Genomic DNA, 15932 nt, shown 5'->3' with positions numbered 1-15932 from the left:
ATGTAATTATTTTATCAGAATATAGAAACCTTATTTGGAATACCTACTTACAAATTGTCTACCATAATGAAATGTATAACAAAGTATTATTAGATCACATTTTAAACAAAATTATTGAACGCAAAGTGAAACAATATATATGCATGACTAAATGCATGACGGGTAGGACGTAATCATCTTCTTTTTTGAAGTAACGTCTGTATTATATAAGATAAGAAGATAACTAAATAAAAATACCAAGATTGTCCATTAACTTAAAGAAAAGGAAATATATATATATATATATATTGTTAAGGCTTCCGCGCGGTGTTGATTCTTGGAAATATATCTAGTGTAGATCTGACTGGAAGTAACGCTGAACTCAACTACTTCAGTAACACTGGCGAAAGGCCGAAACAATCAAATATATAGTCGACGCTGATATGTTGTTCTACAAATATGTTTAATACTCAAGAAGGGAATCGTCCGATGTCAGCTATGTCCGTAAATCCGTATATCTATTCTACTGCTCTACACGAAGCGTCTTCTTTTAGCGTCACTTAGAGCGTTCTTGTTTTTTAACCAACTTTACGTCATCGTCGCTAAGTAAAACTTTACCCTATTCCCGAAACAAATAACTAATTCCTAATCATGTCATAACAATATATATATATATATATATATATATATATATATATATATATATATAGAGAGAGAGAGAGAGAGAGAGAGAGATAGATAGATAGATAGATAGATAGATAGATAGATAGATAGATATAGATATATAGATATATGAATATGTGTATGCGTGTGTGTATACTTGTGTATAGATATTAGATATATATCCCAAATGATCCTTTTTACCATATAGTTAAAAAAAGCTAGCACTCCAAATTTAAAAAAAAGCAGTGATCGCCCCTTGAAACTGATAGGGGTTAAGACAATTCAAGACAGTACACAATCACGAAGGCCACGCCTTGAACTTGTGATTGTAGAGACTTAAACCAAAGTTTTGATCTACAAAGATGAGCGAGTTAGGCAGGAGAAAACCGGAGATCTCATTCGATTAAAACAGAGAATCATATCGAAATGGAACATTAGGCCGGCAAGTCAAGGAACGGAAACACAATAAGGAACCATGAGCGAACACGTGAAAACCCAAGAAAGGGGAAAGAAGAGTAACTCCAAGAAATCAAGAACAAGGACAGTCTTTTACGTTCTATGTAAACACGGTTTTTTCTTTTTTTTTTTTTGTTCCTGTATTGAGAATCAGGCATGACCACATAATATCTAAACAAACAATTCTTTGTATAAATGTGTACTTTTTAACAATTATGTCCATAGTGACTTCTTTACGAATATTGCAAAAATACCACCACTATCCGTATTGTGCATACCTGTGCAGTCTACATACAAATATATTATTTCTTACTACCTTGCAGACGTTTACTCTCTATAGAGACATTGTCTATCTTCTGTTGTTCTTATATTGAGCATCAACATAACCTCATATCTCAACAAGCTTCTACATCAATTGTTACTAAGTTAGTATTTAGTTTCATTTTTTTAAACATATGTTACTGTTTTACTAATGTTACAAAAACATTATCCACCACCATTGTCAATATTGCGAATGCTTGTGCAGTCTACAGAGAAATAATATATTAAAGAGGGGAAGAGGAAAAAAAAGAAAATGGGGAAAAAGAAAAAAAAGGGGGAAAAGGGGAAAAATATTCAAGAAAAAAAAAAAATAAATAAAAAAAAAAAATAATAATAATATATATATATATATATATATATATATATATATATATATATATATAGAGAGAGAGAGAGAGAGAGAGAGAGAGAGAGAGAGAGAGAGAGAGAGAGAGAGAGAGAGAAAGAGAGAGAGAGAGAGATACATATAAAATAACCTTCTGTACGACTCTAATTGGCCCCTGTGACCAAAAAAAAAAAAAAGCCACAGAGAAACTGGCGCAGAACAGAAACTCCCGAGATACTGACTCTAGCAGACATGATTTCCACCTTGATAATGAGGAAGTAGTTTTCCGAATCTCAAGGGAGGAAATCAAAAATTGTCATATGAAGGGAGACAACAAAAGAAACAATATAAATGTTTAAATGCCTATATTCGCATAAGTGTGAACACACATAGATGTGTATGCACGTTTGATAGAAGTTAATATAAATAACTGGGGTAATGTAGTCAAAGCACAAGGGAAACAACCAAAGTGGAATAAAAATGTGACTAAGATGTTTAAAATGTTTTAATATCATTTAAGTTTCTACTTTCACTATTTGATTGTTTCTATTTAATTTCCTATTGTTGACATTCTCACTATATAACTCATAAATTCGTGTACCAATCTACGAATTTCTTTACTAAAATTCGGGGGGGGGGGGGTCGGCCGAGTGGGGTGGGGGGCGATCGCCCCTACCGCCCCCCTGGATTCGCCAGTGACTGTAGGTCAGTACTAAGCATAGACTAGTCACTACTGTATAGGATACTACTCTATGAAAGTTGCTATTAGTTGCATTATAGAATATGTTCACTTTATAAAGAATTCTGTGTCTATAAGAAGTATAGTCTTTGGTTAATCGTTTAGTGTGTACAAGGGACGGAAGCCTGTAATTGCAAGCACATTTTAGGCCTGTAGTAGGCCTATCAAGGCTATTAGTTGCTTTATAGAATATGTTCACTTTATCAAGGCTACAACATTATTTTGGAAGAGGCTTTAAATACTGTCAAGTCTTCGTTGAGATTCACGCTGCCCATTCGGTGGCGGCTCCACCCGCCCTTTAGGCACAGCCCAATCTACGAATGCCCATAGGGCCAATCAGCCCCGATCGTCACACTAGAACTAGAATTAATTGTCCAGCTAACACTCTGAAGGGCTAATAATTAATAAGGCTTATCTTCGAATCCGAAAATTACTGAGGAGTGCAGTATTTCACTTTCTTGAGAACTAAGAACTAGCGACATCAATTTAGATTTTTTATTTTTTTTGGCGGTCCCCCTGGATAACACTAAAAATGTAACAGCTTCTCCCTGCTAGGATATCCTGCACTGACCTATGAATAAGACGTATTCACTAATAGACTCCCTTTACAAAAGAAAATTAGTTTTGTTCCAATTTCAAGGGAGGTCAATCTATTTTTCTTTTTTTTTTAATAACATAGTGATAGTGACATAGCTATCCTTCAAAAATCAAAACTATTACCATATTTTCAAACTGACCATAGGGTCTAGATCTACACCTAGACTAGGTCTGAACAGATCTAGATCAAGTAATCTTAGTTTGATTGCTTGAATTACACCATGGATAATTCTTTATCGGATATAACTATTAGAGCTGCAAAACCAGAAGATTGTCATGAAATCGTGAGACTAATTAAGGTTGTTGTTAAACTTTGAGTGTTATTAACATTAATCCCAATTAATAGTAATAATAGCAGTGAATAGCACTACTCTACTGTACTAACTTTAACTTAACTTTTACTACTAGTAACACTAGACTAGTCTACTAGATCTAGTATCTAGAGTAGTTTATATCATTTATGCTATTCAAACACATGACATGTGAATGTGAATATAGAAGTGAAGCTAGGTGCTGAAACAAATGATGATACATACTCTACATAATGATACATATTTAACATAAATGAACAGCAGCACCAGGGAGCAAGTTTTTAAATGAGAGAAAGTAGTGAATTAAATGCGTTTGACTTTGAAAGCACATTATTCGATAATGGTTTGACATAGAAAAGAAAATGAAGTATTACATCAAATCTTCTTTAGTTTTAGGAGAATAAGGATGACTACTTATATTTGTACCCCTAACCCAGTGTTTCTCAAACTGTGTGCCGCGGCACACTAGTGTGCCACCGAAGATTTGCAGGTGTGCCGCTGGAGTTTTCAGAACGCCACACGTGTAGCGTTACACAACGACCAGTAATAGAAGTGGAGCGCTCCATATTGACGGAAAGGGGTGTTAGCTCTTCAGGTTATGGAATTGTCAACTATACATATATTATTATTATAATGACTCAAATGTAGGCTGCCTTAGCAGACGCACAGCAGTTCTTGAATTGGTAACGATAATAATAAGCGATGTGTTTCGTGTAAATTGTGTAGGTGTATACTAATAGTAACAAATTATCAATAAGCATCATTCATTGTTATCCATGGAGAAATACGTGAGCAAGAATGAAACTGAGAAAGCTTTAAATGAAAAGCAAGGAACCAAACGAAGGTACAAAGAAGATTACATCGAATATGGTTTCATATCTTCTGGACCTGAAGATGCTCCATTGCCATTCTGTCTGATCTGCAATGCAACTCTGTCAAATGAGGCGCTTGTTCCAATCAAATTGAAGAGACACTTGGAAACAAAATATCCAGCTGTAAAAGCGCAACCGAAAGAATACTTCGAAAACATCAGGGCTCAACAAAATAAACAAGCTAAGAAACTTACGAACTACCTAAAGCTGCCAGAAAAGGGATTGATTGTAAGTTATAAGGTTGTTCAGTTATTAGCAAAATGCAAGAAAGCACACTATGAGGCTGAATCAGTCATTGCACCTGCTTTAGCAATAGTTGTTGAAACTATCCTTGGACCCGATGCCGCCGAAAAAGTTAAAAAAGTTCCTTTGTCAAATGGTACTATTTTGCGCAGAATTGAAGACTTATCATCAGATTTACAAGATCAAATCTGCGAACACTTCGACGCGAGTGACGATGAAGTGTCTCTGCTGCGGTCTCTTCAAGTTGATGAATCCACTAACGTTAGTGGCAAAGCCCAGCTGCTAGCTTTTATTCGGTTCATAAAGAATGAAAAATGTGTCAACGAATTCTTATTTTGCAAAGAAGACTTACCAACTACGACCAAAGGCGAAGATATTTTTAAGTGGTGAACGAAAACATTTTGCTATTCAAACTACAGTGGAAAAACTGTGTCAGCGTTTGCACCGATGGCTGTCCTTCCATGCAGGGAAATAGAAAGGGATTCGTCACTCTTTTGCGTCAAGAAAATCCAAATGTATTAGTTGTTCACTGCACGATCCACAGAGAAGCTCTTGCCTTCAAATCTTTGCCAAATTATTTGATGTCTGTTCTGGATCAAGTGATTGAAGTTGTAAACTTCCTCAAATCTCGACCGCTTGATTCCAACTTTTCTCACAACTTTGTGAAGCAATGGATTCAGACTACAAATGTCTCCTGTATTACACCAGCATTCGTTGGCTGTCCAGGGGAAAAGTGTTAAAGCGTGTCATCCAACTCAAGGCTGAGTTGATTTCATTTTTGGGGGCTGAAACAAAAGACTTTGGATTTTCCATTCATGACGAGATTTGGTGGGTTAAGGTGACATTTCTTTCTGATTTATTTGACAAATTAAATTCATTGAATTGAAGTCTTCAAGGACCATCGGAAACCATCATCATTGCATCCTCAAAACTGAAGTCATTTGGTGAAAAATTTATTGTCTTTGTGGCAAAGTAAGATCTCGAAAGGACTGCTTTCCTACTTACAATGAATGTGCTTCAAATAAAGAAATCACCCCCAAAATTCTGGACACTTTGACACACCTGCAGTCAGCATTGCAGCATTACTTTCCAACAGTTGGAAGTCATGAATAGGGATGGGTCAGCTCTCCATTTGGAAACAATGAAGCTACAAATCTTACAACTGAAGAAAAAGAGCAGCTCATTGATTTAAAAAAATGATGCAAATCTTAAGTCAAGTTTTGCCGAGAAAAGCCTGGATGTCTTTTGGATTTCTATCAACAATTATATCCTGCAATCAGTTTAAAAGCAATCAAAATAATTCTTCCATTTGCATCTTCATGGTTTTGTGAGTTTGGATTTTCAGCACTGACTGAAATCAAATCTAAGAAAAGAGACTTTTTACAATAGACGATGAAATGCGAGTTTGATTGTCAACTTTGGAGCCTCGATTAGATCGCATTTGCTCTCAAAAACAGGCAAACCCTTCACATTAAATATAATACTTAAAAACAGGTCAAATCATTGTTTTTTTTAAATTATAAAACAACTGTTGCTTTTCGTGGTGTGCCGCGAAATTTTTTTAGTTTGTTTACTGTGCCGGCAGACAAAAAAGTTGAGAAACACTGCCCTAACCTATATTTGTTATTATATTTAAGGTCAAAATTGTCATGTCATGTGTTTTCATTTAATTCAAACAAATTTTGTTACACCTTATTTGATTCCAAACACCAAAATTTATTTAAAACAATCTCTATATTTTGGCCTCAATAAACTCAGATATTAATTCTATATTATTATATCAATTAAATTTCAAGAATTAGCTCTTCACATGAAATCATTAAGATGTTTTCAAATTATGCATAAAATATACAAACACAAAAAATAAAAATATGAACACACTTATTCTACCAAAATTAGGTCACTGGGATGGTGACTTCTACACCGACTTTAAGACTTATTTTATGTTTGCATGATTAGATGTGTGTTGAATGTGTTTTTTTTTTGTTTATTCATTTAATAAATTTCTAATACAGATGATCTTTTGTAGTATAGTACAGGCTAGGATGGCCATTCTTGCCTAAATAGCTGAATCCTCTATATTCTCTCTCTATAAATCTAGATCTATCTAGTAGGTCTAGATCTAGGCATTTAACTTCATTCAATGTATCAAGCTCTGCATTCAGATGGCTGCCTGGTCGTTCGGTTTGCTTGCTGGATTGTCATTTGGATTTATCGATGGTCCCCGGTTTAAACCCTGCCTGCTCCCATCCACCATCATCCTGCGGGAGGTTTGGACTAGGAAGTTAACTATCTTCAACTCTGAAGGAACATCTGAAACATAAAAAACATTTTACAAAACAAGTTCACTCCAAACATTTGCCCATTTATTCTCTCTAAAAAAAAAACAACAACAAACAAATATAATATAAGACCATTAACATTGATGTCCAAAACTGGCTGTTTGAAATAAATTTTGGTAAGAAAATCGTAATTTTATACAAACACCCTATTAAATATTTTTTTTTGAAGGAATCAAACAACTTGGCTTATGAATTAAATAAATCAGCTCCAAAAACAGAATAAATATTGCTGGGCTCATTAGCATAGACTTAGCCAATCAAAAAAAAAATAGTCTTAACCCTAGAAAGAGGTAAAGTCATCCTGGTAACATAGGAAAAAACAACAACCTGACTTACAAATTTGAAATTCTTTTTTCTTACATAAAAAGACAGCTAAATGGAAGGAAATTGGGTCAGAATCATTGGAAAATGGACACTCACATTATACAGCATGCTAGTTTCATGTTAAATATCAAAATAAAGATGCAATGACCACAAAAACAGCGAGTTGTACAGATTCATGTAATGTTCGGAATAAATAAACTACTCTAGTAGTACAGTAGAAGTATTAGATCTAGATCTAGATATCTAAATTAGACAAGTTCTGGTTCTAGATTTAAATTTAAAACGCAAGATATGGACATGGAAACTAGACTACTTTCCAGATCTTAGATCTAGATTCTAGATCTAGAATTCTAATATAGATTCTAAAGACAGTTACACAGTAGTTAGTGTAGATCTAGTCTAGATAAGATGTGATTAAATGATAATCTAGTTAATGGAGGCCAGGTGGCTGACTGGTAAAGCACTTGGCTTTCAAACCAGGGATCCCAGGTTTGAATTCTGGTGAAGACTGGGATTTTTAATGTTGGGATCCTTGGGCGCCTCTGAGTCCACCCAGCTCTAAGTTGGGGAAAAGTAAAGGCGGTTGGTCATTGTGCTGGCCACATGACATCCTCATTAACTGTAGGCCACAAAAACAGATGACCTTAAGGTCTGAAAGGGCAACGGTGAAACTTATGAATGAGCGGTTCATAAAAAGCTGATCTTTCTTTCATGAGTCTGTGTTGAAATCATTTCCTTTGGTCAAGGGTCACAAGTTCCTTTTGCCTGACTCCTTCTGGAGAAGGTGTAAAATCTGTATCCTGGTTAAGTTTTTTTATATATTTTTTTTTCTGTAGGAGTTGGCAGTTTTTGAGAAGCTGGAAGATCAAGTCAAAATGACAGCAGAAGGTAAAGTACCTCATTTTTTATGTTCTCTAAAATTGACAGTTCCATACGTCACTTAACTCATTTTTATTCACACCAACCAACACCAAAAAAAAGAAAATTTTGATTTATATAATATAGATGAAGATATTTATGTTTAGCCCAAAGCCCCTGCAGGATGGCAAAATTTTCTCTGATGTAAATGTAGTTCGAAGCTGTTAGTGCTGAACCAAATTATAAATAAACAGATGTTACATATATTAATGCAGCACTAAGGTACCAAGGTTATTTAGAGAAGAAGGTGGAGAAAATAACCCAGTTCCATTGCCAACTAACATTCACTTTCGCCATCTAGCTCTCTAATTTAAAAAAATCTAAACGAGCATAGCTATTAGGTCCAGCATCACTACATAGGGTCTCATGATTACATGCCCCCACCCAGAGCCTGCCTACAATCCTATCCTTAATAATCCTTCAAATTAATTCTATAGTTAGGGTCAATACACATTGTAGCCTGGGGCTTCTTCCAAAAACATACAAACACCCTAATTTAAATTGCCTTTAGATATCTTTCTTTCTAACAATGCAACAAGATGACATTGATGCATAACATATAGATATACACTCGTTTGAATGCTCCTTTTATTAGTGAGCAGGATGAATGTTAGTTTGGTATTTGGTCACTGCTAGGTGATGGCATCTTAACATCATCTGTCATCTGTCCCATAGATAATAAGGTCTGAAATGGAGTTGTCTACCTTACTTTTTTTACAGCTTCTCTCCCCAAAAATGCTTGTTACTTGCTAGCATTTCTTATTCACTAATTGATACTTTTTGTTTTTTTGAGAATTGATTTCAATAATGTTATAAATTTTTTATTTCAGTTTTACAAAAAGATTGTTTTGGTGACAGACCTTTATGCTACTGCATAGTAGCTGAGCAGCAAGGTAAAATAAGATGGAGCTACATTCCTGGAAGTTTTCTAAGAAATTCAAAGTCCTGATTTTTTTTCAATTTATGTTCTAAGGTTGTCATATAAAATTTCATTTCATCATTTTGTAAATAAAAAATTTGTCAGGAACATAAAAACTAATTATTGTAATAATAATTTACACCCAGGGATGTTTCCATGATCATAATATAAATAAGAGTTCTTTATATAGGATAGAACAAAAAATAAAATTAGTATGATAAAGAGTAATGATATTCGTTTAGAAAGGTTAATCACCAACAATTAACAGTATTCCGAAAATATATACTTGACTACCTAAGCTACAGCAGAGGACTTTAGGCTTTACTCAGGTGTTACAACCAAAGACTTGTTTGTTTGTCATCATGCAGCCACACAACTGTCAGCTCATCAGCTACCTCTCATACGGGTACTTCACCTCTTGGGTCATACAAGGTTGCTTCATCTTCTCACAAAACACAGTTAACACAATCACTGGCTCTATAACAATAATATTGTAACGAATCGATATAGTCTAATTGTAACCAATTAAACAAAATCCTCTACAACATTCAGCATAAACCAAGATCTAACAAAAAAATACAAGTTCTGTTTCAAGACTTATCTAATATATATATTTATAGCTTTTATATAGCACTACTTTCATGCTTATAGCATGCTCAGAGCGCTTTGGTCCAATCTCATTTGTGACTGAATGACTACACAACACACATTTCGTGAACACATTCTTACGGACGAGTTACAAGCACATGTAAACATAAGAACGATAACCGATACAAAATATAATTTTCATAACAACTATATAACCACCAATCACTAAATAACTGCTATTCCTCATAGGATATTCTCCTAGCATTTAGCAGTAGAACATAAGTAATAGTCATATCTTCCCAAACTTCCTCTATTAAGGCAGGGGATAGGGCAGGGTTTGAACACAGGACCATCGGACAACAGTCTAGAGAGCACACAACACGACCAGGCGGCTATCCATGACTAAAAAGTCCTTACCTTATCCAGGTGATGTCTCACAGCACTCTTTTATTCAACGTATAACCACTTGTGTTGAGTCATTAATATTCATACCAAAATACAGGTCTACTGTCTGACTCATTTGGAGCTGTTGGCATATTAGACTTTTCTAAACTGATTAGAATGATGAAGTTAAAACTGTTTTTTATTCTCAACTTGCAGACTCACCAGAGCTCGTGGGCTATGCCTTGTACTTCTCGATTTACTCAACTTTTGAGGGCGCATCTTTGCATTTGGAAGACCTTTATGTTAATCCAGCTTACAGGGGGCGAGGGATCGGTACACAGTTGTGGAAGAGGGTTACTAAGGTAAGCCAAATGTAAACATCAAAACTTTTAAACACTGACTAACGTCCATGTGTACACTTGTAACTCAGAAGTCAAGTTCCAGACATTCCTTTAGAAAGGAAATTTATTAAGCCCTAGCCTAAACCTTATTTAGGATTGCAGGTGATGTCAGGTTTTGAACCTGGGGCCATTATAACAACAGTCTGGAGTGCATAACACATGATAATGCAGCCACCCAACTTTTTTATACAATTATATTTGTTTCAAAGATTAGGAAAGGTAAAGGTTCCTCTTTCAGACCTTGCATTCAATGGGGGTCGATGATTTAAAGTTCATCTGTTTCTGTGAAACTTAACGAGAGTGTCATGTGGCCAGCATAATGACCATCTTCCCTTACTTCCTCAACATCCATAGGTACCTATTAGAATTGGGTGGACTCTGGAGGGTCCCAACAATTTAATGTTAAAAATCCCAGTCTTCATTTGTATTCAAACACGGGAACCCTCGGTTCAAAAGCAGAGCACTTTACCACACAGCCGCCATTCCCCTTGTTTCAAAGATTTTACTGTGAAATTTTAAAACTTGCATAAGAATATAATAAAAACATAACTATGTGTTTGCAAAATATCTTAGTATATTCACCTATGTATTGTTTATGGTTTCAATTTTAATTTTTTTTTAATTTAGTGTGCTCTATGACCAAGTCTAAGACAACTTAGGTGTCTCTGGTGACTCACTTTATGAAATAACTTCCTCTCCACATGACAGTCTTTAAGTTTATATACTACTTTTGTTGAATAGGAGGCACAGTGGAAGAGCAATAAAGCGTTTGGCTTCCCAACTGGGTTTGAATCCTGGTGGAGACTGAGTCAACCCAGCTCTAATAGGTAACTGACATTAGTTGGGGAAAAGTTAAGGTAGCTGGTTGTTGTGCGTGCTGGCCACATGACACCCACTTTAACCGTGGGCCACAAAAACAGATGACCTTTACATCATCTGCCCTATAGATCACAAGGTCTAAAAGAGGAACTTTACTTCTGTTGAATGCATTGATCTTGTCTTTATAATTGAAATAATGTCTTTTTTGTGTAAAATTGTAAAGCATCGACTTTAATAGATTTCAACCTTTTTCCTGTATCACACACAGCACGGGTTGGACCTGGGTTGTAACAGGCTTCAGCTGACTGTGCTTGGCTGGAACACCAAGGCTAAAGATCTTTACACGCACTATGGCTTCAAGGACCTAACAGAGTCCGAAGGTTGGCATCTGATGCGGATGTCCAGGGCAACCATGGAAGACTTTGTAAAAGGCTGACACCACCAAGTATTGTTAGAATAACATAATTATATTTGAAAAATGTAAACCAATATTTTAACATGATTAATTTATTGATCATTCCATTCCAAAGTTGTTACACTTTCTTGATATCACCAATTGAGCTAGAAATTTTGTAAAGGTTTGCATGTGATTGAAGTGATATTGTATCAAAAGTGGAAACATGATTGTTGATTTTGTAAATGTAATTTAAGTTACAAATTAAAGTTATAAAGAAATATTAGGATGAAAATGTTGGTAAGCAATTTTTGTCTTACAAATGTCATTTTAAATGAGGAGATGATTACATCATACACATATCCATATCTCAATCTAGTCATGTATGTCATTAGTGACTTAAATTGGCTTTCTCTTATTCAGGCAACTTATTCCATGCTTAAAGGGCTTTAGAGTTAAATTAGTCAAATGTAGTCTCTGTGACATAAATGGTTAATTCGTGAAACTGTCTAATGTAGTTCATATGACTAAGTCCATTAACTGGGAGGTTCATTTATTCAATACCTGATCTGTAATCTCTGTTTTTATACTTCTGACCAAACTTGCACTCTTTACAGACTCTACACCTGTAATAGCTCTTTAGTTGCCTCCAGATAAATACATCTTATTTGTGCTTATAATGAGGAACTAGTGTTCTCTTGTTAAAGGAAAAAATCTGTCTGTGTTATCATGAAAAATGAAGCTGAAAAATGAAAAAATAAAAACTAAGTTATTTGAATACCCAAACTTGTTCATCTCTTTTGTTGACTTTTATATTTGCTGTAATGATTTATGGGAGTGCTGTGTGACTGGGATATAATACATGTGTTGTTGTAGTCTCACAGTGATGTGATGATGTGCTGGTACCACAGTGATGTAATGATGTGCTGGTACCACAGTGATTTAATGATGTGCTGGTACCACAGTGATGTAATGATGTTCTAGCACCACAGTGATGTAATGATGTGCTAGCACTACAGTGATGTAATGATGTGCTGGTACCACAGTGATGTAATGATGTGCTAGCACCACAGTGATGTGATGATGTACTAGTACCACAGTGATGTAATGATGTGCTGGTACCACAGTGATGTGATGATGTAGTACCACAGTGATGTAATGATGTGTTAGTACCACAGTGATGTAATGATGTGTTAGTACCACAGTGATGTGATGATGTAGTACCACAGTGATGTGATGATGTAGTACCACAGTGATGTAATGATGTGTTAGTACCACAGTGATGTAATGATGTGCTGGTACCACAGTGATGTAATGATGTGCTAGCACCACAGTGATGTGATGATGTACTAGTACCACAGTGATGTAATGATGTGCTGGTACCACAGTGATGTGATGATGTAGTACCACAGTGATGTAATGATGTGTTAGTACCACAGTGATGTAATGATGTGTTAGCACCACAGTGATGTGATGATGTAGTACCACAGTGTTGTAATAATGTGTTAGTACCACAGTGATGTAATGATGTGCTAGTACCACAGTGTTATAATGATCTACTAAACAATATACCCTCGTAAGACAAAAATAGAATATTCATGAGTCTAAAAAAACGTATTACATACATTTCATTCTCAAACTTTAAAAGCTAGTTTGTAACGTAATTTATCAAAACCTTTTCTAAAGTGGTGTTATGAGAGGTTTGATTCAAAGCCAGTTTGTAATGTAATTTATCAAAACCTTTTCTAAAGTGGTGTTATGAGAGGTTTGATTCAAAGCCAGTTTGTAATGTAATTTATCAAAATCTTTACACTAGTGGTGTTACGAGAGGTTTGAACCGAAGTAAGTGAGACTCATCAATGGGGGACAACCAAAGTCAAAGTTTATACACGTATGTATGCGTGTCTCTGTGTGATTTTTTTTTTTTTGACGAAAGCAGACATTTAAAAAAATGGAATGTAAAAAATTTAACGCTCCAGCGTTCCTTCAGATTCTCAAGATAATTACATCCTGGCCCAAACGTCATACAGGAGGACAGGGCTCAAACCCAGGACATTCGAGCACACCAACGAAAGTCCAGAGTGCTTACCATACGACCAAACAGCCAATAACATTAGCTAGATACTCAAATGAGCTTCTGTATGTTGAAGAATTAAGATGGCTTTTATTTTTTTTTAAATATATACATTTGGGGAAAGCGTTTGATGGTTAGGTACCAGCATTAGCCTAACACTCTTGCCTCTGGATTTCATCATGGGATTGGGAATAGAACTTACAAAAACTTATTATTATAATCCCACTTGGCTATGGAGTCGCTTAACTTTAACAATGCCATACTCTGCACGCGGTTCACTTTTAATGTAAGTAATAGGCAAGATCCTGCGCATGCGCGGTAAGCTCAGTGGTATTGTCATCGGGAGTAATAATAGTAGTATTTTTTCTATTAATAAAGGGAGATAATAAAATGAAATCGGAGTAGATATTAAGTAAAAGTCAACGCTGCACATCTAATTGAACGTAATAATTAGAAAATGTTGGTTTCTAGTAATCATGAGGGAGAATGTATTCTCAAATTATATTCAGAAAATAGGAAAGAACAAAACGTTTTTAGATATTTATGGAAGAGTATCTCGTTTCATCTTGTAACAGTTATTTCCATTGAAAGCCATGTTCAACGAAAGTGTAATAGCAAGGTCTAGATTCGAAAATGATATTACAATCACAAATAGATCTGACAGTGAGAGTGCACAAGAGTCTATTTGTGTGTAGCGCACAAGAGTCTATTTGTGTGTAGCGCACAAGAGTCTATTTGTGTGTTAGCGCACAAGAGTCTATTTGTGTGTTAGCGCACAAGAGTCTATTTGTGTGTAGCGCACAAGAGTCTATTTGTGTGTTAGCGCACAAGAGTCTATTTGTGTGTTGGCTATTATTAGTTCTGTTGGAAACTTACTGTTGTTTCTGGAAATGTAAACACATTGTTTATGGTGTATACAAAACAACATTGACACGCACTCTTGTTTGACCAGAAGTATTCCCAAAGCCTGGTTCCTAATGTGTTGCTAGAATGTTCTGCGCTGATTTGTGGCATAGACTCGATAACTTCTTTGGGATTCAAGCATACATCGTGGCAGCGCTTAGTAGCCCACTCTACTGTAGGACTCACTGTAACAGATCTTTTAAGATGGCGGAGGCCATTGATCAAACTCCAAACATATGCCAAAATATTGGAGGACAAAGGCTTAGTTTTCAAAAAAAAACATGCAAAATTAAAAAAATAAACGGCTTATCTAAGTGGAAGAACTCCCCATTTATCGATACTGTATGATTTATTTCCCTTTTTAGATATCAAACAAAACTAATTGATTGTCACTATTTAATTAACATTTTTTTTTATTGATTCTTGTTTTGCTGTGTGATGGCTGCCTGGTCTTGCGGTATGCGCGCTGGACGGTCGTTCGGACTTCTCGACCGTTCCGGGTTCATACCCTTCCTGCTACCATCCCCCGTAGTCCTGCGAGAGTTTGGACTAGAAAGTAAACTATCTTTAATTCTGAAGGAACATTCGAAACATGTAAAAGATTTTACAAAAAAGTTTTTTAGGAACAATGAATAATTGTGCAAAGTTTCAACTTGATCAGAGAATAGAAATTGCGAGAAATAACGTCTTCAAAATGTGTACAAGACAGACAGAGTGAGTTGATATAAAATGTGTACAAGACAGACAGCGTGAGTTGATATAAGATGTGTACAAGACAGACAGCGTGAGTTGATATAAGATGTGTACCAGACAGACAGCGTGAGTTGATATAAGATGTGTACAAGACAGACAGCGTGAGTTGATATAAGATGTGTACAAGACAGACAGCGTGAGTTGATATAAGATGTGTACAAGACAGACAGCGTGAGTTGATATAAGATGTGTACAAGACAGACAGCGTGAGTTGATATAAGATGTGTACAAGACAGACAGCATGAGTTGATATAAGATGTGTACAAGACAGACAGCGTGAGTTGATATAAGATGTGTACAAGACAGACAGCGTGAGTTGATATAAGATGTGTACAAGACAAACAGAGTGAGTTGATATAAAATGTGTACAAGACAGACAGCGTGAGTTGATATAAAATGTGTACAAGACAGACAGCGTGAGTTGATATAAGATGTGTACCAGACAGACAGCGTGAGTTGATATAAGATGTGTACAAGACAGACAGCGTGAGTTGATATAAGATGTGTACAAGACAGACAGCGTGAGTTGATATAAGATGTGTACAAGACAGACAGCGTGAGTTGATATAAGATGTGTACAAGACAGACAGCGTGAGTTGATATAAGA

General features: G+C 35.6%; 1 protein-coding gene across 1 annotated transcript; it reads left to right on the top strand.

Moving 5' to 3' along the window:
* Positions 1–3134: 3134 nt before the first annotated feature.
* Positions 3135–12375, top strand: LOC106055987 (thialysine N-epsilon-acetyltransferase-like). Its single transcript, XM_013212519.2, has 5 exons — positions 3135–3379; positions 8009–8060; positions 8921–8983; positions 10198–10343; positions 11470–12375. The coding sequence occupies exons 1-5, from the start codon at positions 3302–3304 to the stop codon at positions 11635–11637; spliced, it is 507 nt and encodes a 168-aa protein (XP_013067973.1). The 5' UTR covers positions 3135–3301; the 3' UTR covers positions 11638–12375.
* The last annotated feature ends 3557 nt before the right edge of the window (positions 12376–15932 follow it).

The sequence above is a fragment of the Biomphalaria glabrata genome, chromosome 15 (genome assembly GCF_947242115.1).
Source record: "Biomphalaria glabrata chromosome 15, xgBioGlab47.1, whole genome shotgun sequence".
In the NCBI taxonomy this organism is placed as follows: Eukaryota; Metazoa; Mollusca; class Gastropoda; family Planorbidae; genus Biomphalaria; species Biomphalaria glabrata.
The sequence above is the reverse complement of the archived record's forward strand: the minus strand, read 5'-3'. Positions and strand labels throughout refer to the sequence as shown.